Source organism: Thunnus albacares, chromosome 11 (genome assembly GCF_914725855.1).
Source record: "Thunnus albacares chromosome 11, fThuAlb1.1, whole genome shotgun sequence".
Taxonomy (NCBI): domain Eukaryota; kingdom Metazoa; phylum Chordata; class Actinopteri; order Scombriformes; family Scombridae; genus Thunnus; species Thunnus albacares.
The window spans coordinates 28,183,834-28,207,758 of record NC_058116.1 but is presented as its reverse complement, the minus strand read 5'-3'; the positions used below and the strand labels follow the sequence as shown (position 1 = coordinate 28,207,758).

Genomic DNA, 23,925 nt, shown 5'->3' with positions numbered 1-23,925 from the left:
CAACCTTGGAATTGATTCTACAAGTCTCTGGAACTCTTCTGGAGGGATGAACACCATGGTTTGGGACAAGTGGATCCAAACCATGCCAGCAAAATGCCTCCCAAAGCATAACAGAGCCACCAGATCCCTTCACTGTAAGGCAAGGCAAGGCAGCACGAGGTAATGTAGAAATACATTTAAATACAATTAAAAAGTGTTAAATTTGGAAATAAAAGAAGCTAAAATAGAATAACATAAAACAGGAGAATAAAAGTTACAGTGCAGTGTTAGATATTAACCCTCAAATTTGGTTTAATAAAAGGCAAACAGAAAAGTCTTCAGCTGTGATTTAAAAGAACTGAGAGTTGCAGCAGACCTGAAGCTTTCTGGGAGTTTGTCCAGATATGTAGAGTATAAAAACTGAACGCTGCTTCTCTATGTTTAGTTTTTACTCCGGGGACAGAGAGCAGACCTGTTCCAGACCACCTGAGAGGTCTGGATGGTTCATAACATGGCAGCAGGTCAGAAATGTATTTTGGCCCTGAACCATTTAGTGCTTTATAGACCAACAGCAGTATTTTAAAATCAATTCTTTGACATGAGAAAGCCAGTGTAAAGATCTGAGAACTGGAGTGATATGATCCACTTTCTTAGTCTTAGTGAGGACTTGAGCAGCAGCGTCTGAATCAGCTGCAGCTGTCTGATTTTTAGGGAGACCTGTAAAGACAGTGTTACAGTAGTCAAGTCTACTGAAGATAAATGTATGGACGTTTTTCCAAATCCTGCTGAGACATAAGTCCTTTAATTCTTGATATTTTTTTCAGGTGATAGTAGGCTGACTTTGTAATTGTCTTAATGTGGCTGTTGAAATTCAGGCCTGAGGCCATGACTACACCAGGATTTCTGGCTTGGTTTGTGGTTTTTAACATTACTGATTGAAGTGCTGACTTTTAATCATCCTTCCTTGGCTCCAAAAACAACTGCATCAGTTTCATCCTTGTTTAATTGAAAAAAAAAATCTGGCACATCCAATAGTTGATTTGTTCAGTGCACCTACTCAGTGCTTGTATTGGACCATAGTCCCCTGGTGATATGGTTATGTAAATTTGTGTGTCATCTGCATAACTGTGGTAACATATTTTGTTATTTTCCATAATCTTAACCAGTGGGAGCATTTAGATGTTGAACTTAAGAGGCCCCAGAATGGAGCCTTGGGGAACTCCGCATGTCATTTTTGTCCGCTCAGATGTGTAATTACCTATAGACACAGAGTAGTCCCTGTCCTTTAAATAAAATTCAAACCAGGTTAGTACTGTGCCAGAAAGTCTCACCCAGTTTTTCAGTCTGACTAGTAATATTTTGTGGTCGACTGAGATCCAGTAATAGTAAGACTGAAATTTTGCCATTGTCAGTGTTCAAGTGTATGTCACTGAAGACCAGCACAGTCTCAGTGCTGTGGTGTGGTCGAAATCCTGACTGCAAGACGTCAAAATGGTTATTTAGTGCCATGAAGTTGTTCAGCTGTTGAAAAAAACAAACAAAAAAAACTAACAGCTTTTTCATTGATTTTATTTCTGTTTGATACAGGCCTATAGTTGCTCATTAATGATGTGTCTAGATTGTTCTTTTATAAGAGTGGCTTGACGACGGCAGTTTTCAGGGCCTGTGGGAAGAAACCTGAGAGAGGAGATGTGTTGACAATCTGTAGAAGATCTGAGGCCATGCAGTTAGAAACATGTTTTAAAAAGCCTGTAGGCAGAATATCAAGGCAGCAGGAGGAGGATTTCAGATGTCGTATAATGTCCTCCAGGTTTTTATGGTTGATCGGATAAAACTGTGTCATACTACTCGAATTGATTTTGAGTGGACACAGGGACAACACATATCCTGCACCTGATATGGAGGCACTGACTGCTTGTCTAATTTTCTGAATTTTGTCAGTGAAGAAGGAGGCAAATTCATTGCAGGCCTTGATGGACAGAAGTTCAGGAGCTACTGACACAGGAGGGTTTATTAGCCTGTCGACAGCAGTAAATAAGGCATATGCATTATTATTGTTTTTGGCAATGATGCCAGAAGAAGGACTGCCTTGCATTTCTGAGTCCCAACTTATAAATGCAAAGTCTCTCTTTATAGATGTCATAATGAACATGGAGATTTGTTTTTCGCCACCTGCATTCAGCTTTTCGACACTCTTTTTTCTATTCTGACCAGCGTGACATTTCTCCATGGAGATCTCGTCTTACCTGTAGGGGTCAAGAATTCAGGCTTTTACCGGTTTTTCCTTTAGTCTGTATATACAAAAAGGTCTCAGCTATCAAAACGAGCTACCAAACATCATCATCATCATCATCATCAACCAGCCATTGTTAACTTTACATTTACTTAATCTTTTACTTAAAATATGTCTTATGTGTCTTGTCTTTTTAACTGCAATTTTTGTTAATGTCTTAAGAGCTATAACAGAATTGTCGGTAGAGTTCAGTACAGCAGGTCACACACACACACACACACACACACACACACACACACACTCACTCATCATTCAAGCAGCAACCATGGAAATGAGAATATCATGAGTCAGAGAGACTTAATAGCAGATGTGATTGCTAGTGAAGTAAAAACAATTTCACTTCAAATTACAAATTGTGAATGTGTTTTTCAACATAATACATTAGTGGATATAAGCTAAATTGTTTTTTCTGCAAAGTTTTCAGCTGTCACAGTCCTAAATTTAATCACTGAATGTTCTGTATTGCGTGTTAACAGCATTGCTAAAATCAAACAAAAAAAAAAAAAGCATCTGGAATAATTCAAACCATTTTGTTTTTAAGCCAGGCAATTGTAAGCACAGAAGATGTCAGATGTGTGATATATGCAGCTGTACTGTTTATACAAATAATGTCTCTATTTTACAACCTAAAGTTGGTCTAGGAGCAAGGGAATGATCAAGAAGCAAGTAGCATCATTACTCATTTGTATTGTACATTTAAAATGTTGAAGTTGGAATTTCCTCCCACATAGATAGGTTTTTTAGACAAAGATATTGAAAGAAAATTACCCCACAGGCAGAATCTGCTCACAATAAACAGAAAAGCTGAAATAGTGAAAATGGAAAGTGCTGTGGATCAGCAGTTGAGCACCAGCCTATATAGAGCTGATCGCTCTGATAATCGTGTCTGAGCGCTCTCCCTCAAAACACAAACAATCCTCCATCCCATCTTCAACACTCTGTAAACACAATTTAAATGGTGAAGCCATTGTGGAGTGGCTGGCCCACAACACAAAGCTCAGTGTTTGTTTTGTGATATTGCCATTATAGAGTAAGACGTGCTGAGACTGTTGGGGGCTCAGAGTGCAAATCTCAATCTAAGCCACCATGGAGATGTTCTAAATGGATTATTATTATTATTATTATTATTATTATTATTATTATTATTACTATTATTATTATTATACACATTGTAAAAAAAGAGAATATGCATTAGCAGAATTGTTTCTGGATTAGGAAATGTAACCAGAAATAACCATTTGTTAAACCCCTCCTCTGAACATTGATTGTCCAATCACAGCTGAGCAACTACAACTAGGCACAGCGGGCCTTTCAAGCTTAAGATTTCTCTAAATGCGCAAGCAGTCTTTTTATTGCTTTACCAAAACCAAAAACACAAGAGCAAAAGTAAAAGTGATGGTTTAAACTGTGCATTTGTCTGCTCTAACACAAGGTGCAAACATTAGCATGTACAGTAGCTATCTACAGTAGTAAACTAGTGTTAATACCAAAGCCAACAGCCATTAACTATCTACATTATTGTATGGGATTAAGGTTAGAAAAAAAACTACATCAGAGTTTAGGCTAACAGTAGCAGGTCTGTTTACATAAAAAAAAAAAAAGCAAAAGTGTTTTTCCAATAGAACGCATCTGAAAGAGGTTGTATTAGAATGAATACCATAACCATACCATACTCGGGCTAACTAGCTACCCTGCTACACAAGAACAATGCTTTCTATTTCTCTGTCTTCTGCATGGATCATCAGTAGCTGATGATCCATGCAGCTGGGACATGTAGCTTTAGCCTCAGTATGTCAGTATTATATCATGTATGTAGCCATTAAGCACATATTTAAGAATCTTTTACAGAGTCCTCGTTTTAAAGTGACTCAGCTGGAGATGGAGCTTACAGCCAAGGCACTTATTAGCTTGCTGGCTACGGCTGATAAAAATCTGCTGGTGACACTCGTCATGTCAGCTGGAAAAAATTTGTCGGCCAGAAACCAGAAACCTACTTTTGTTTACCCGCTGTTCCAAATGTTACTAAACATTTCGAGTGGGGAAACTCACATCTGTGCAGTGCTAGAATTGAAAGCTCGACAGGGTTAGCGAAGGTCAGGAGCAATAGGGGGCAGCAGGGAGTGATGAGGACCCATGATGACCTGCCAATGTGCAGATTCTGAAAGTAAAGCTGGGATGGCTAAATTAGGTGTTTGTTGTCTAGTGGGCACTTGGCTTTAGCTGCTGGGAGCCAAGAGTAGCAGCCAATCCAATCCAAGACACTTGGGTGCACTGATGCAGTCATTTTTATTCTGTTGCCAGCTTGTCTCATAAGCCAGCCGAACCTCACCCATGAGACTTGGCTGGCTTGAGGAGCCAGTTCAAGGGTCTTGTGCTAGTAGTCTGGGAATGCAGCTGTGTGTCGCAGCAGAGAGGATAAAAGTTAAACTTTCTTCAAGGATAAGCAGAAACAAACGACCTGTGCCGGAAGCACTTGTACAGTGGCAGCGTTTAGCAAGTTAGCAGAGCAAATAAGGAGGTGTTTGTTATTTTGACTGGTTTGATACTGTTGACTGTTTAGACCTTTTCTAACTGTAAATGTAGCCATTGTTGGACTTTTTGTTTTATTTTGTTGTGTTTTACAATACATTCAGGTGGGTATGTTAAATATTTTAATCTAGGAAGACTATTTCAGATGAAAATATGTTTTTTTTTGTCACTATGGCTCTGTGTTTGTATTGTGCTTGCATTTATAGAGTTTATAACCAACAAGTCCTCCAAATTAAACAAGTAGGTCATTTGAACGTGCACTCCAGAACGCCCCATAGGGGCCTTTTCTTATCAGGCGCCTCTGTCAGCAGTAATCGGAAGGACAACATCATTTGTCTGTGATTTCCAAAGCCATTACAAATCACTGTTAAAAAATAATAATAATGTTTTATGATTTCACAATGCTGTGGTTAAGGTCTGGTTAGGTTTAGGCACAAAAACCACTTGGTTAGGATTTGAGAAAGATCATACTTCCTTAAAGTTAGGCAACCTACGTCGTCATGGCAACAGTAAACACCACGATAATCGTAAAAAACTGTCCCCACTCACAGTTGGGAATGGGAAGTTAAGAGCGGACTCCTGCAGCAAAGTCTGCTTTTTGCAAGTAAGGAACTAACTGACCACCCAACCTGCCACCTCCGAATATGGAAATTTGTCACTTTATATAGACATCATCTGAAGTGCTGTTAAGTGGAGCAGAGCAGGTGGACCCAAATGCAGGAGACTGTAAGCAGAGCAAGGGTGAAAAATAACTTCTTTATTTAGGTTAGAGTGCAAGCAGAGCTAAACTAGAACTGAACTTAAGAATACAGAACAAACAGAGCAGAACAATACAGAACAAAGGATCCAACAATACTAAACTGAAAACCAGGACTTAAGTTCAAACAAACTAAACTAATGAAAAAACAAGGAACAGGTGGCAAGACACAAGGGCAGGCTGGGACCTGATTGGCTGGGGAAGACACAGGGAGCAGGGCAGGGCTAGCGAGACTGATGCAGAGCAGGTGTGGAGAGAAAAGCAGGCTGGGAACACAGACAGGAGGAAAAACTCAGAGCAAACAGAAAACCAAAAACCCAATCCTCTTATATATCCAATAAGCCCATCTAAGAACATACAAGAAAAAACTAAAATCAAAAGTACACTATGACCTGCAAACTCTTATTTACAATTTCATAATTCTTCTAACAACAATTCTTCTAGTTCTTCTAACATGTCACACACAGGCTGTAAATGCAAATTACTCAAATCTACATAAACAAATGTTAACAAACTCGTTTTTTCATAATGCGTTGAGGATGAGTTACAAAGAGTCCAGCCATTGAACAAACACCTGCCAGTCTCTGGATAAGAACGTCTGCTAAATGCCCTGAATGTAAATACAGAAGACATGTGAAATGAACTGCCTGCTGTATAAACTGCTGCATCTTAGAAATCTAACTAGGTGTGTCAAACTCCTCAGTCACACTTCACAACAAGTGTGAAAGCGAACTTCAATTTCACCTTCAAGAACCTACTGCCACTCAGTCCAGTTCAACAAACAGAGAACTGAGAAATTGAGGGCATCTGGTGGACTGGTGGAGGGACACAGAGCCAGACTGGGACAGAACCATGACAACTGCACCACTTCTCCAGGTGTCACTCAGACGTAACTATACGTTGTTTTTGGCGACTGACATTATGACCTATTGTGACATTTTTCTTGGGACGACAGGCTCCCTGCCATAGTGGATTTTATTCTGTGAGTGAAAGACCACAAAAACACCAGCTTGGGCATCCTGTGGGTTGTAATTTAATATACAATTTAAAACCTCTTATCTTGCATTTGGTGTGAAATGATAAATGAGTGATGATCATGATCAAGTCAACACATGCGTGTGTCAACATTATTTAATATATTAATTATTACCATTATTTTTAATTCTGCCAAATTATAACCAAAGCCATCCTTGATCCATTAGCCTGTCTGACCCTTGTGTGTCAAATATTTTATGTTTTATGTTAAGTGTAATTGCTAAAGCATTAGCATGATGTCTTCAATAATCCAGGTGTGGATTTAACGGAGTCAGTCTGGTGTCAGTCAGCTGGATAAAGGTCTTAATTTGAAGATGACAAGTGATACATGTATTATGATGTAAGCATTTGTTGTGGAATTGAACATTGAACATTGAAGACTCCTCAAAAAACAAGACTATGCCAAAATACAGGAAGAAACATTATTATTAATAAATATTGTATTTCGAAGTGGGGGGATATGAAAATAGTTTTATTCCACAGATGCTGGAACATCTGGTTAATCTGTTTTATGAACATCATCTGAAACATTTCAGAGTTTGTATTGTGCACGACTGACAGTCAGTTTATCACAGAGCTTGTTAGCCAAATCCTTTTAGCTTGAAAGATAAAGAAACAACGGTAGAAGTGGCCTATCTTTATCTCATAACCACCTGAAGAACATTACGCCCGAGTCAGCACCCAAAATGTAAATGCAATCTCCTCTGCATGCTATTTCTTATCACAATATGCTTAACTGTGTTCACTGCATGACTGACTTTGTACAAAAACTCTTGTTTTCCAGTCTCAGTGTTAGCAGGTAGGGATGTCACGATACCAGAAATTTAGTAGTCAATACCAATACTAGTGAAATTACACGATTCTCGATACTGAATACGATGGCAAAAAACAAAACAATAAATCTCATGTACATTCCTTTTGTTAAAAACATCTGAACATTACAAACAACAACAGTGGCATTTAGCCTTCAAGTATTTAAAAGAAACAATACTGTGCTTAATTACAATCGACTTGTTATGATAGCAAATTACCAATTGCAGTACCTGACCAAGATATGAAAACATATGGAAATAATATAATAATAAAATATATAATAATAAAAAGAAATAACAATTAAAGTTACAAAAAAGCTTCTGATATGGTTGGCTGTGTGTTTGCTGACTTTGCTCCTGCCTCTCCTGGTCGACATCCTCCTCTGGCTGAGACTGTGAAAGGAAAATTATGAGATTACGGTTATCAGAAACAGTTATCAATGACTGTAAGAAAACAGCAGAGGCTGCACACACGATGTACTAACACACACACACACACATACACACACACACACACACACACACGTTTCTAAGTTATACACTCAGAGTGCAACCAGTAGTTTAAATTTACTGACGTGACAGACCATTAGTCCAGAAATATTTATTTAAAACGCTAATACAATATATTTTTATGACAGATGACAGACTGAACGGTAAGGACGGTAGCCTACTACAAGCTATGGTGACATTACGTTAGCCTAAACACGTTAGCCTGTAGCGTTTAGCCATTACAAATGTTGTACGTAAATATAGTCAGCAACACAGCAGTGCTGGCTGTCTCAAACAGAAATAATGGTAATGTGTATTTCAGAATAAGGATAACAAGGAAAACATTTTGGATACGTCGTTAATGTAACATTAACATGAATTGAAACTCACTCACCTTGAATTTTTTAAACAAATCTAGATGTCTGTCTTTGCGGTGCATCACTAAGTTGGAAGTGTTTCCTCCTTTCGTCTGAAAAGCTCGATGGCACCGTGTGCATATTGGTTTTTGACAATATATTAGTAATCCCTGATGATCCGCCTCGAACGCAAAGGACTTCCATACACGACTCTTACTGTTTTTCTTTACGAAGAGTCAAGGTGGAGCTGTTGCTGCAGCTGCACTTGTTGCTGTCTTCCACCTGTTGTTGTTCTTCTGTGCAGGTGAGGCCCCCAGGAACAGCACCGGGCTGTGAAGCCAATTTGACATAGCGGCCAAACCGTGTAATTACAACATCACGTGACGCTATTGGGCCCAAAAAGACTTTTTCCCATAGACTTACATTGTGACAGAGACTTCCGTAAATCAGCGGATAAATGTTTTTGAGCATCACAAACCCCCCACGAAATGTCTCACTATCAGAATTTGATCTGTTCAGTCTGATCACATTTCGAAAGCCTAAAAGATTGCATGATTGAATTGTTTTATCCCCATTCAAGTTAGCTGGAGGACTAAATCGGAAGTAGCCGGAAGATCCGGGTAATTTTATGCGCAGAAGTCAAACTTTTTTGGCTTCATGCACCACTGAGCAACTTTCATAGGAATGAACGGGGCCCCGCCTCCGACGCTGTATCCAGTTCTCTTTAAACATCCATGGTGCAGGTAGGTGTTATTCTTCTTCCTTTATAATGTAACGGCAGACTAGAACACTTGTAGGTGTATATGCTGCCCCTGTCAGGTCCGGAAGAATTGCATCCCCGGTACCTACGGTACTGTAGAAAAACAAGTACCGTCACATTTTCAGAATTTTGGCATTGACTTGGTACCGAAGTATCGCTTCTCTTGACATCCCTATTAGCAAGTGGTGTTAAACTACCAGCATACTGTAACAGTGCAAAAGTTCCTAGCATTAAACTGTATGCTAGACCTAAGAAAAATAGTATTTGTGATTGTGAAAGCACATTTCATCATTTTAATAATAAATTCACAGTTGCAACTTACTGTTCAGCTGGTTGGCATCCACATCAACATTTCCTAAAAAGACGTATATTTCTATCTACAGCACAAACCTTCATATAATATAGTATTTTTCACAGACAATTTATCTGAGAACTTTGTGTTTGATGAAAATATTGAGATTGATTGAAGAGAAAAACATCTGTCAAAAGTGTCATTGGCTGTTTTATTGGATTGCATTGAATTGTACAGGTGTTATGTTCACCCCTGTGCCATTTGTCATTGTGCTAAATTCTATTGAGAATTATTTTTCTCTCACTGTGAAACATTCAGTGCTGTCCAAGTACTGAATGATTCTCATTTTTATCAGCTTAAATTATTTGAAAGTGTTTTCACTCACTAGAAAGTGTTTGGCATTGATGGTTAAAGAATGTGGAGCTCTCAAAAACCATGACTATTAGGTTTCTCCTTTCACTGTTGGTTTCACTCTTCATTTTGGCAATCAAGTATAATTGTGTGCATAGGTGAACACTCTTTTCAAGCATTCACCTTCTGAAATTAAATGTACCGGCACACCAGCTCCCTATAGCTTTTGACTCTGCAAACAAGCAACACAGCACAAACAATATCTAAAAACACAAGCAAGCTGTTATATTAGCTTGTTAAGTGTTCAAAAACAGTCTGTAAATAGACAAATTTAAAATAGGACAGGAGGTTTTTGTGTTGTACGGTGGGGATGATGAGTTCTTCTCACCTCAGTGAGGACCAACACTGACTACAATTACCTGTACATGCACACAAGCCAGCGGGTTATTCAAAGAAATCAGGTCAAGGACATTGGAGAATACTGCAATAACGTGGTTCTTGATAACAGGCTTGCATATTTTCATATTTGCATTTTATGTATCTATGGATACATAATACCCCTTTCATGAAGGAGACGATAGTGGAGATATATGAAGATACACTACTCCATACACTTCACACATAAACCACAGAATTACCCCCTTCACTCCTCTCTCTCTTTCTTGACCTTTCTTTTTGTCTCCATCTCTTTACATTACATGATGTTTAAACATCAATATCACTGAATTTATATCCATCCCTGATAAAAACGCCACATCACCAAAGCTGGCCAGTGTCTGACCTGTTTCCCACCCTGGTCAGGAGGAGGGTCTGCTGTCACAAAGACAGCTTTGACCTGTGTCGCTAGGTGCCTCTCAATTCCCGTAATCGCATCCATATTTGACTAACTTGTGTCTTTTCCTTACGTCTTAGTCCTTGCCTATGCCACAGGGCAGGCAAACTACAGAAAACCGACTTGTGGGAGAAAATGACAACCAAGACAGGAGGGGCTCCAACTGAAAGTGGAATCCAGGGTCAGACTGGGAACGAAATTCGGCTCTGGCAATATTCGTCTGGACTGGCCCCATTTTTCCCCAACACACACACTTATGAGTTGCATAACGCAATATCAGGCTATTTATAACATATAGGCTGAGCAATAGATATCAAGTTGACACCCAAACAACAGGTTTACAGACAGGGTTTCATAAAATAATGTAATAACTAAATAAATTGCCAAGAAATAGCCTAGAAGAAATGTTGGCAAACCAACGCTCAACACACTTATGCTACAATCTGTAACCACACAAATAAAACAAATATGACATAATCATATGTCATGAACGTAGTCTATGACAACATGAAGCAAAATAGCCAAAACTTAGTTTTCACACTGGACAAAAGCTTTCCTATGATGATCTGGAAATGTAAGAGCTGTTTATAGTCAATCATCCGACATTGTTTTCACAGCTGTCAGGATTTGATGCTACTGACACTATTTAAATGTTCATTCATTGGTATTGTCAGGCTGTGACGAGCAGCATGGCTGCACCCTGTTGGAGTGAACCCAGAGTGACTAATCAGCTGACATCATTTAACAAAAACAGCATAACACAGCGGCCTTAAGCAGCAAATACAATAGAATAGCATGTCCTACCTTAGGCGGTGAGAAGACTTCTCATCAGTGTGCATTCTCTACCATCCAATCAATTACGTTATTCCATCAGTTTCCAAAGTCATAAGAATGTCTTTTTCTGTAGCCATAAACATGAACGCTTCAAGATGTAGTGCTCCATAATCTATTCTTCATTAATTTTAAAGTCGAAAAGCTGCGCTCACATGCCACTCGCATAAAGGAGTTGGTCAGGTCCGGAGCTCCACTGTTAACACTGTCACTACAAGCTAACGTTAGCAGTATCACCTGCTGAAGGTTGTCAAGCACCTTTAGCTCGCCCTCGGCAGTGGCCTACGCTTCTTGACCCTACTCTCCACTGGAATCAGCCTGCTAATCTGTCCAGACTCTTTCTTGCTCCTCTTCATTGGGCGATGGACTGTTAATATTACTGCAGCTATGCATGCTAACGCTAACAGGATTTTGCATGTCAGTGGCATCAATATTTTGAATAAATGCGTTAACTTAAAACTGGTTGCAGCGCCACCTTTTGGCTTTTTAGGATCTTTATCCATTTGTATAGGCTAGTGTTATTTTCAATTCAAACTCCACTCTCTCTGTCTTGATTTGATTATTTCCCGCTTGACCTCTGACACTACATGGATGGATGCATCCACTTGAATGGGTGGGTGGAGGACAATGGTAGCACTTCCTGCACCTGCCTTAAATTATAGGTATCCTATTGACATTAGGGACCATGTAACCCCCAATCAGATGGGCTGCTCCTGTCTCCCTCCTGATGAGCCCACTCTGTTCTTCTATGTCAGCTTCAGGAAGCCGCCACTTGGCAGACTTCGTCCAGAGGAGGCTACATAAACAAACTCAAATCCATCTGTACGTTTGAGACCAAATCAGATCTGCAAAGCAAACAACTTCAGCAGCAAAGATTACGTAACAGGTGGCCGATTACGGACATGCGTGACAAGTCGACATCATCTTGTCGGGAAAGTAAAAAAAAAAAAAAAAAACATTGCAAAAGAAGTGTTCTGGGCAGGCTGAAACATCAGATTTGTCTTACAAGTTTTGGAGGTTTGGCATCATAACGCAATATATAATGACAGGAAATCACAAAAATCATAATATGCCCCCTTTAAGACATATTATGTTCAAATGAATCCTGCAGCTAGATGTTGTTTACATTATTATTTTTATTGTATTAGCTAATAAACAGCTGTTATATTTTTGGTGTAGTTTTCATTTCTTTTGTTCATTATTAGGGGAGTGTGAGGTGATTATTTACTAGGCTGCTAGATCCAGATGTTGCTTGGGTTGAGCTGAGATTGCGTGCAGAGATGTGCTTCTATTTTTAGACGTAAAGACCAGAGCAGAGACACTGTAGGCGTCACATACATGTAGTTCCTTTATTTTACCATTATATCTTAACTCTGGAGCTAAGATTAGACGAGTGGTGGGTGGAAACCAGTTACATATAATAACTGATTCCCCAAAATACTACCCATTGTCACTAAGGATTCAGTGCATTACTAACTCACTTTCATTATGGTACTCTGTGTGAGATGGAGGTGTCACTGCAGGACCTCTGATGATTGATTTCCATCCCCATTGGAAGTAACCACTATCCAACTCAAAGAATCCACATAAAAAGGTAGAAAACTGTACTGCTGTTTCCCTGCTCATGTGGTGGGCATAAAACCAGAGTATTCAGAATCACAATCATGTCTATTGTCACTTCCATAGTACATACTCAGTATACATGGGAGCAAAATACCGTTCTCCACATTCCAACATGTGCAACAAACAAAGACACTACTGAAAGTTATTACAAATCTTTAAGGAGACAAATGTACACTCACTGAAAAACAGATAATAATAAATAACAGATAGTAATTAATAATAGCGAGATGGTGCACTATTGGTGCATCATTGCTACCACTAGCACAATTAACGGACGTAGACGCGGACAAACAGTCACACAGACCGGGAGAAGCCGCTGCAACTGGGTGCGCCGCCATCTTGCCATCTAGTACTGAAGCTACAGCTACAGCTGACTATACTGAGCTAACTATGATAATACTGGGAACCTTGATCAATCATTATACCATTATACAGGTTCATATCATGGGGAACTCTACACTAAGCGCACTAGAGTAAAACAAAACAGACTTGAAGTGTAGGGTTCCAATAGTGAAATGCTTCACACATGTGTCTCTTAAGGCCTTTACACATACACAGCGATGCGAATTAATGACACGAAAATAGTTCACATCAAAGCTATTCACACCGGCAGCAATGCGAATTTGCGAAAGAATTTGCGACAGCTCATTGTGCTGTCAGTCAGCCTGGTGAGGGCAGTTTGTCCAGTAGCTGCTTCTGTGGACAGAAACACTGAACGCAGGTCGGAGCCGGTGTGGATTGAACAGATATATAATGCTCTCCTCTTCTTTTGTCGAGTGAGGAGAAGAAGGACAAGATCATCATCATCACTGGAAGATGTTGACATCATCCTCCAGTGATGATGATGATCTCCGACCTGCGTTCAGCGTCTCTGTCCACAGAAGCAGCCGCCTGTCAGCTGCAGCACCTGGAGAGCTGAGAGGTCAAACTGCCTTCACCAGGCTGACTGACAGCAGGAAATTACTGAACCAAAACAGTTTGCATGTCAGGTCCATGGGAGTTTGTATTTATAAATACATGGTGATGATGCATATGATACATGATACATCAATGTCTTGACTCATTGGCTTTATTTCTCCGCCCACTGTAGCGAGTGAACCTACCTGTCTGCCTGCAGTGCTCACAGACAGACTGGGAGCTGATCAATCAATATAGATACGGGAAATAAGTTCAAAACACATACAGCACGATACTCAACACCCCACGTAGGCCGTCGCAAGAAACAGCTGTCTGTGCAGATTACGCTTTGTGATTGGTTGATGCTTTTATTCGCTGTGTGACCTTGTTCCGAAAAAAAAATGATGCCGCTTTTTCGCCTCGTAATATGCGTGTTCTGTGTGAAAGTACTCATGACACAAACAACAGTTTGAAAAAATATATTGACGTGCGAATTAATCGCACAAAAAAATTGCATCCAATGTGTAAAGGCCTTTAGTCTTTGAAGATTATTATATTTGTTTAACACTGAAGTGTATTTGTTCCATTAGAAGTATGAATGACAGACATCAAAAACACTCTGTATGTGGATTCCCCTTCAGGCTCACCCCTGGGCTAAACTCATGGTAGAACTTGTGATAACTTGGTATCAAGTTGCAAAAACAGCTACTTATGCAACTCCAGCACTGTGATGGTCTGATGAAATAACAAGTCCTCCAAATGAAACAACCAAATATGTTGTTTGACCAAGTGACTCCAGGACACAAAGGAGCTTTTTCTAATCAGTAGTAATAAGCAGGACATCATTTGTCTGTGTTTTCTAAAACCGTTACGAATCACTGTTAAAAAATAGTGCACTTGATTATGTTTAGGGAAGGATCATGGTTGGGGTTAAAATGATCACTTTAAGGTTAGACAGACATGTGTTGTGGGTTAAAGTTACTATATCCTTAAAGTTAGGTGACCTTTGTTGTCATGGCTACAATAATTACCCGGGTTAAGTTTAGGAGATGATCACAGTTACATTTTTTTTAAAAACTGTCTTGAAATGAATGAACAATGGTCTCCTGTGACACCGTCTACTGTTGGATTAATGCTTCTTTCCAGCCTACCTCCTCCAACTGAGGAAAATTGTCCATTTTTATATACATCATCTGAACTGCCCCACTGCTCCGGTTCATAATTATCATGCCTGCTAGCTAGCATCTGTCACTCAAATGTAACTATATGTTGTTTTTGGGCAACTGACATTATATCGTATTGTGTCATTTTTCTTGGGAGGACAGTCTCTACAATACCAATACTATTAAGAGTAAAAGCATCCCTTTTGACTGAAAAAAGGCACTTATGTTACTTCATGCACCTGCAAGCCTTGCAGCACTTGTGTCAGGTAAGGGCACTTATTCTCAAAGGCTTCTCCTTGATCTACTGTAATTTGTACCTCACTTGTATGTCACTTTGGACAAAGGCGTCTGCAAAATGAATAAATGTAAAAAAAATAAATAAAATCAAATAAAACAGAGAGGCTTAACCCTGCAATATTCCTTAGACAAATGGTGGTCAAAGCAGTTCAAGTGGAAAGATTTCAGCTTTAGTTGCAACTTTCATAGCCCCTAGCATGTGATTGTGAACTGTTTGTTAAATTCATCCCATATTTCTAAAACCTGTATCCTCTTGCCAGATCACTGTTGACTTTTACTCACTGACTTAAAGCTGAAAGATATCCTCATGTTAGTCACATCTCCATTTTAGTTCATGAACCGTAAAACTCCAGTATTAGCAGCCCCGAGCCAAACACCACTGTCAGAATATATCTAACTTGAATATTAAGAGGTTCTCACCTGCTTGACATCATATCCCAGAAGAACAAAGTTCAGATCTGGAGAAACTGCAAATTTCGAAGCCTTAAAAGTTGCCTGTGGGAGGAACAAGAAATATGTTTTCATTAAACTCTCTAAAGCTTAGAGTGTTTCGGAGATACATTTGTCTAACAGTCTTTGTCAATATGAAAACCCCAAAAGCATTTTCGCAAACTGATCCATGTAAAAAGTTCCAGTGAAACTTGAGTCAACCTTGGCAGGGTCAAAATACCTGCCAATGGCAAAAAGAGTTGCCATAGTAACAAACAGACAGCAAAAAAAGAAGCAGAAAATTCAATCTTAGGTCATCTTATCTACCAAACCTTATTGCAATACATACATTATTTTACCTATAATAAAAATACAATACAATATCTATTTTAAACCTGGTGTCATTTTGTTGATACTAGCATGTTGATTTTTGCTTTATACAGCTTTGTGAGCCCCAATAGAAATGAGTGAAATTATCTCAATCCAAAAGAAACAAAAGCTAGCACTTACAAAAGTCGTGTTTTTCAGCAGGAGTTCTGTCTCGTTGCTCTGTGTGTTGGCCTTCAAAACATCTCCATCCCAGCTCCGAAAGATGATTTCCTCCTCTAGAACAGAAACAGGAACATTCAAAGTGTACACAATAAATATACATTTAAAGGAGTTCAGTAATGAAATCAGTTTACTTGGTGAATGGTACCTTGAACCAAGAAGCAATTGTGATGTAAAATTCCACAGTTGTTTGTTTTTTGTTTTTTTTTTAAACTGTGAAAGGAGGTTAATAATTAATCATGTCAGAGCTTATTTCCTTTACTGATTTTTAAACCAGTAAAATGTAATTAAGTTTGCTGGATTTGCTGAAGACACAAGAAGGCTGTGTCTACACATGATGAGCAGACTGGACTGCAGTCACTTCCATTAACTTACACAGCAGTGCATGTGTTGCCGTAGCAACCTCAGCTGCATGGATGTTGTCATGTGCTGCTCAAAATTTGCATTATTTACGTAGCTACTTTAATTTACATATGATTGAAATGCCCCAACCGTCGCTAGTGTCTGGACCTCCATGTCAGATGCGTGTCAGAATAAACTATGATGTGTTTAACCTTAACAGCTGTTGTTTCGTATCAATTCATTCATTCATTCATTCACAATAAACAAGCTACGTATTAGGCGACTGATAGATCCCAGTGATGCCCCTGACGAGACAAAGTGTGTGACAGGAGAGAAGAAAACAACAACAACAAAGAGTGATTTAAAATGATTTGTCTAATTTCAGCTCAGTGAGATTACACTTCAACTTTCAACAATGGAAACACTGACAGAAGAGCCTGCAATAACTCCAGTCTAATCCCAAATCGACATTACAGTCCAGAGAGGCCTGAATTCCATTAATGTATTTGGCAGATCTAAATCATTGAGGGTCCCCATCCCATGTAAATGTCAATGATTTAGCTCTGAGGCATCAATCTCTAGCAAGAGGGCTATAGAATGCCAAATACTCAAAACACTTTTGAGTATAATGACAGGAAAATAAATATGAAATACAGAGGGATTTCTTGTTTTTAACTGGCAAGCAAATCCTCAAAAGGGCTCTTGTCATTTAGATTCCCAAAGTAAAACAAACCACAGTTCTTTTTCCATATTTTATATGCCATACATGTATAAAACCAATTATATATAAAACATTTTACAGCAAAAGTAATTGGAAAATGGGGCTGCTATCCTCCTGAGTTGACAACAGCTTCATCAAAAAAGACTCAAAGGATGAAAGTGACATGCGATCTCAGCTGTGATTAAAAGTGTCCCAGCTACACAATGACATTATTTTCTAAAGCAAAGAATTCAAGAAAATCCCTCTTTACTCTACTGTTGACCCTTGATAAATTACACATCTCAATACCTTCAACTTAGAATTTTCAACAAGAATTTTTTGAGCAACTCTGGAACTAAAACCTGCACTTGGACCGGAGCAACCAGGAACTTAATTTAGTTCCTGTCAGGTAGTTTCAGGTGCTCTGGGGGCAGTACTTTCTGATAGTTCAGGAACTACAGTATGGGGGCGGAGATGACTGCAGACTGATTAAACACCAACGCAGCAGCTGCTTTAACTTGTGTACTGGGTGCAACTAGTGCCGATTTTAGGATGAGGGATGGACATTGCTTGATGTTTGTTATGTTAAAAATGAATTTAATGAAGCGAACAAGGGAACAAGAGAGAGAGTTTAGGAATAAATGAGAGATTGAGTGGTGATTAGGGAACAAAGTGAGGGAATGAGAGAAAAAAAACAATTTGCTGACACCGTGGTTTTATTTTGGTAATGTTTTAAATCAGATATAAATAACCATCAAACATTTAGCAGCTTGTCTGCCATGGAGGCAGGTACTCAGGAGTTTTCACTGTCCTGCTTCACCTCTGCACGTCTCCTTTTTATTCAATCAATTCATCCACTCAGAAATCAGTCTCTGCAGTGAGAAAGAATCACAGGGTGACTCTGTGTAGTTTTTTAATCTGTCATCCATCTGATTTGCCAAATAGTCTCAGCTCTACAGATGTGATGGAAACACAAACAGGTACTTTAGTTCCTAATTTAATTCCTGAGTTCAGTTCTTCTGGTTCTATGGTTCCTGTAACGTTTTGGTCAAAAAGGTACTTAAAGGGGTCTTTAAAGGAGCTCACCACCTATTTTACACATAAAGATCAGTTTTTTTGTACCAAACAATCACCTCTGTGAATTCTGAGGAGCTTTTTAAAGTCTAAAAAGACATAACTCTGATGATGTCAACAGGGTTATATGGATTTGGGCTTGGAGGCTACATTTTAACACAGTATCTTGCAAAAAAGAGGCAGAGAGTTTGAAAGACAGGTGTAGGGATGGTATGAAGAAAGGTGCTATTGATTTGCACTATGGGAAGTGTAGGACTCAGTGTTTTTTTTTTTTGTTTGTTTGTTTTGTTTTAATTTGACCCATACTAGTAGGAACTAAAAGTCAGGATATATTTGCCTCCACTGCTTTTGATCAATATCAATTGGTTTTACAGTAGATACTGTCAGTTGTTAGTGTACATCGGACCTGTCAATCATTTTGCAGGTTTTGAATAGTAATAGTTGTGAGCATCAGACTCTTGACCCTGAATACACCTAAAAGGTCATCCTAATCTGATTCATAAAAGCTCATAGTTTATGATTTCATAACATTCACCAGCTGTAACAGCATGGATGCAAAGCTCTCATCCCATATTCCTGTGATCATTGCATCTGATGCTTTGTATTACAATTAAAAAACAATGGAACAGTAATACCTACCACTTGTGTCTGCCATAAACTGTGGAAAAGTATGAGTTGCCAAAAATATAAGCCCCTGGCCAAGTAAAGCTGAGTCATCTGTATTGAATAATAGCCTTGTCAACACCTTGCAGATACAGTATGATCAATTTGTGCTTTGGAGCAATAAAAGTTTGACTTGTTGCACCTTTGTGACCCAAACAAACCGCATAATGACTAAGCAGAGACTCAAAGGGCAGCCAGACTCGTAAAGAGGAGCTCTTGACCAAGTAGTTTGCTGCACATTTCTCTTAATTAAAAATGGTTGTGTAGCTTGAGCTCACCAGCAAATTTTTCAAAAACAAACTAAATTGTTGGGGTTATAATGGAGATATGCAATTCAGAGGAGTCTTTTCTCATTTAATTTGGAGGGTTTGAACTTAGGTGAATACAATGGACCATTTAGCAGTTGATAGCTAGAAGGACAGTGAATGTTGGACCTACATTGGCTAGAAACACAAATAAATGCTAATGTTTCTCAGTGTCTGCTGGATGCATGAATTAGTAATTGTTTGCCAGCACTTAAAACAAATTTCACACTCAAATTGCACCACCTGTGGAATATGCCTAGAAGGCAAACGTGATCGCTGATTGGGTAATTATCTGCTGTATTATCAAATGCTCATTAAGTCATCTAACACAAATTGAACGAGTTTGCAGTGTGAATTTGCACCATAAAGAAACACCACAACCATCCCCACAGCAATTACAATGATAGAAATAACGAGGTAGCGACAGTATTGTGTGACTCTTTTGTGCTGAATGTTGTCAGAGTTTTGGTGCGATACAAGTTAACAACAAAAAAGATATCTTTTTTTTTTATAAAGTTAACCTTTTTAGGAGGATTACTATACAAAAAGAGACAACCTTTCAAAGATTTGAGGACTTTTGTTTGTATTTGATGGGAGTGGGTAGATTTACAAGGTCGGGCTTTCAGAAATGGAAAACTTGAGTGTTTAGAGAGGAGCTGACCACTGCAGAGGAGGTAAGGCTCCTCTGGTGCTTGGCAACACCAATACTGACCTCCAGACTTCAACCATTCACCAAAGATCCTCAGAAGAAGAGGAATATATTCCATTATGAAAAATATGAAAAATACACTACTTGATGTGTTATTCATGGTGCCTGCAGGAGAAGAGTCTCTTGGATGAGTTGCTTGAAAGACACAAAACAGTAAGATGTTTAGACAAACATCTTGCCCAGAATCCCTTAAGGGACAGGGTCACTTTTTTCAGGAGCCCTAATGAACATTGAAATAGGTTTTTCTTGCTGTAATTATCCCTCCTGTTCATAATGGCCATTAAGAGATCCCTTCTAAATGCACTGTCAATGAATGGATGGGGGACAAAAACCACAGTCCTCTTTCTGTGCAAAAATGAACCATATTAATTTGAATATGAGATGATATTTTATTCTGGAAAGTACGATTGAAAAAGGAGGGTTGTCTTATATTTGAAGACTAAACATTAACATGTTCACAAGATCACATATTCTTTTTAAATGGAGAGAATATCACTGTAACACTGGCTCCTACAGAGGGTGTTGCATTATGGGTTGTTTGTAGCTTTATTGTTGCTAGGCTAGCCAGTGTTTTCACCTCTGTTTATAGTGAGTCTTTTAGAGTTTGTCAGCCCTAAGAATGTTTTTTTTTTTAACTTGCAGGAGTATGACGAGCAAAAACAAGTTCAAAGTGTCTTCCGGTGTCTTTACTGCAGAAACAGAACGACTGACTGCTGCCAGTGATGATGAAGAGCTCAAAAAGACAGTCTGACAGCCAGACAAGATACACAAATGCAGGATTTACACTCTGTTTTGATGGATGTATTTCATTTTTACAAGAGAAAAGGCTTCAAGGATGAGGACCCTCTTCTCTTTAGATTAATAGTCTCTCAGGGAAACTTTCCCAACAGGACAAGTCTGTGTGTTTTCCATAAACAGGTGTTGGAAAAGGGGTACTCTTGTCATCAGGGTTGTCTTGTTGGACCAGAATGGTACATCTAAAGTTTATCTGAAGCTAATATGAAGCTAATATGAAGCTTGATCACTGTTACTACTCTGTGGACCCATTTCTAAACAAAGTAACGTGACCAAACTCTTCGTAATGAAAGAACTTGTCACCCTGTGCAGCAGTGACCTCTGGTTTACTCTGACTATGTTTGGACATAGTCAGAGTAAACCATTACAGTCATGAGTAGCTCTCAGATTTTGAAACTTAACCAAATGTATTTGTATGATTTCACACGTGTCCATCCTTTGGTCAGACTGTTAAATGAACTTGTTCACTGAATATATTTTAAAAAGTTTTTTTTGGGTAGGGGAAAAATGTCATGATGAGACCTGAAAATGAATCCTGGAAGACTATTCATGTTGTGTGTACTGAGTGGACTTTTCATCCATTCTCCATCACTGCTGTCTGGGGAACACCACAGAGCTTGAACTGCACTGGGTAAGAACCTTTATGACATATTATGACCACTCAAAATCAACTTCTCTTTGTGGTCCAGTTTATTTATTACTAATGAAAGGAGCAACTAAAAGCACCAAAAAGCAAATCACCTGTTGCAGCATGGAGCTTCTAGTTGGTAACTAGCTAAACTGGCTGCTTGGATTGCATTTTTTTCAGTTTGTGGAGCACTATAGGCTTCATTATGCTTTAACACAACCAATAAGATTACTTCTGTTTTTGCATCTGTACTGCTCTTGCATAAACATAGAGGATTTGCAAGAGATTTTTTTTCAATAATGGTCATAATTGGAGCAGCAGAGGCTCAATCCCTCTTATAGGCCTCCAAATGTGAGCTCCAAACATGGATACTACACTTCCCATAATGCAACGAGGTAGTATCTTTTGTTAGACTGTTGTTGCCTGGTTTGTAACACAAGGTTTATGTTCTAAATGTGCAGTCTCCAAACCCAAGCCAAGATAAAGGTTATTTTTTCAGACTATGTCAGGCTATGACTTGTTCTGATGCAGTGTAGTCTCTGCTGGTTGCCTAGCAACCAGGACTCCAGGACTCAGTCCTAGTCTAGCGCATAAACCATAACTTGTCATTTTACACATTGTTTTGTGTACGGATTGAACAAACAAGATCAAATGTGTTAATTAAGCAGAATTTGTCTCCTTTAGACAGAACCAGAATAGTTGTTTCTTACATTCAGTCTAAGCTAAGATAACCATCTGCTGGCTCCAGCTTCATTTTGCATGAACAGATGAGAGTGGCATTAATTTTTCAATCTAACTCTCAGCAAGCAAAAAAGCGTATTTTCCAAAAAAGTGAAACTGTTCTTTCAAATATGCCATAGTTGCCATGGAAATATATTGGAGAAAAATAGATTTAAAAACCTTGTTTGACATAGTTCTGTTGTACTTTTTCTCCTTGTGTAACTTCTCCATTTTCAATCTCAGCAACAGGCAACTTAGAACAACATACTTAACACATGTTAGCAAAGAAGTGACAGACAACTTTTTAAATAATATAATTTCAGAACTATTTGTGTGTGTGTGTGTGTCAAGTTTAAATATACTGGAATTCTAGTCCTTTGACATACATACCACTGATCCACTTTGCACCAGGATCATGTATTTGGAAGTTTCTTTGAAAGAGGTCATCCAGTGTCAACTGTGAACCAGGGTGTTTACCACCATCATCTACAGGAAGAAAAATAAATACATGTAATATACCAACAACAACAACAATCAATCAGCTGTCAAAACAAAAATATAACTTGTGGTTTTTGTCAATTTGATATCAAAATCTTTGACTGAACTGTCAGCAGTCACGTGAGTTGCATTGTGGGTAATATAGGCACCAGGTTTCAACAAAGAAAACAATTGCATGGGATAAAAAACGATGATATCTCAGCTTCTGCTGCATCAGTTTTCTGCTTTTTTTGTCTGACTGTCCAACGTGAGTCCAATAATGTTATACGAGTGCAATATAATGTTGATGGAACAGAGAATAATTACCAGTTTGTCCACTTACAAGAATCATGTAGACAGTCATATTTCCTCAGGCTTCTCTTAATTTGTAAGTGCTGCTGTGAGAATTAATGTGCAGGTTTATGCTAAGGAGCAGCTTCAGGCAGTTAAATGGTATGTCCTCATGTTTAATTTGATCATTTAATGTATAAGATGTCCAACTGTGATGCAAATAATAAATGAAAGCATAGTTAACTGGTTTTTGAAATGATTCAAGCAATATGTTCTTGGCTGTGTCACACTTTGCAATATTTAAGTCAAGGGGCCCTATTTTAATTAAAAAATGGTCTGAAGCTCATGGTGCAAGTACATTTAGGGTGTGTCCAAATCCACTTTTACTAGTTTAACGGCAGAAAGAAATGGTCCCAGCATCAGGCGCATGGTTCAAAAGGGTTGTCCTTAGTCTCCTAATTAATCATGGGTGTGTTTTGGGCATAAAGTGCAATAAACTAATCAGAATGTCATCTCCCATTCCCTTTAAAAGCCTTGGCGCATTTGCCAAGCAGTAAGAAGGAACGCTTCTCTGCAGAGGAAACAGATCTCCTCATTCGCAAAGTGAAAGCGCACAATCCATTAGGAGCACACTGGCCCCTGCTGCTCCTGGACCCTCCTGTGGGCCCAGACCACCAGTTTAAGATCCTGTTCATTAATTTGTTGCAAATTTCTTTTTGTTTGTTTTTTGAAAAGGTTTATTTTTTTAATTACAGATTTGGTTCTCATCGTTTTGTTCAGTCATGGAGTAACAGGTCAAATCAGAGGGGTTTTAATTGCTGAAAGTATGGAAACATGATCGCTGAAATCAAAAATCTTAAAGAATATTGTTAAATATTGTTCAAAAATTAAATCATTAATTTTAATCATGTTAACAATCATCATACACAGTGGTCAAGAGTTGATCA

General features: G+C 38.7%; 1 protein-coding gene and 1 long non-coding RNA gene across 5 annotated transcripts in view; both read right to left on the bottom strand.

The window, feature by feature from the left end:
• LOC122992021 (inactive dipeptidyl peptidase 10-like) overlaps positions 1-16,321 on the bottom strand; it is a 49,400-nt gene extending 33,079 nt beyond the window's left edge. For all 4 annotated transcript variants that reach the window (XR_006405964.1, XM_044365545.1, XM_044365546.1 and 1 more), the window contains exon 1: positions 15,717-16,321. Coding sequence is in view for 3 of the 4 variants with exons in the window: in XM_044365545.1 (XP_044221480.1) it covers positions 15,717-15,821 (105 nt within the window). In the remaining variant the exon portion in view is untranslated. The remainder of the gene's footprint in view (positions 1-15,716) is intronic.
• LOC122992022 lies at positions 5,709-8,786 on the bottom strand. Its single transcript, XR_006405965.1, has 3 exons — positions 8,674-8,786; positions 8,289-8,580; positions 5,709-7,798 (listed from the first exon to the last, which is right to left on the bottom strand). It is a non-coding gene; the product is annotated as an uncharacterized LOC122992022 (long non-coding RNA).
• Positions 16,322-23,925: the final 7,604 nt, after the last annotated feature.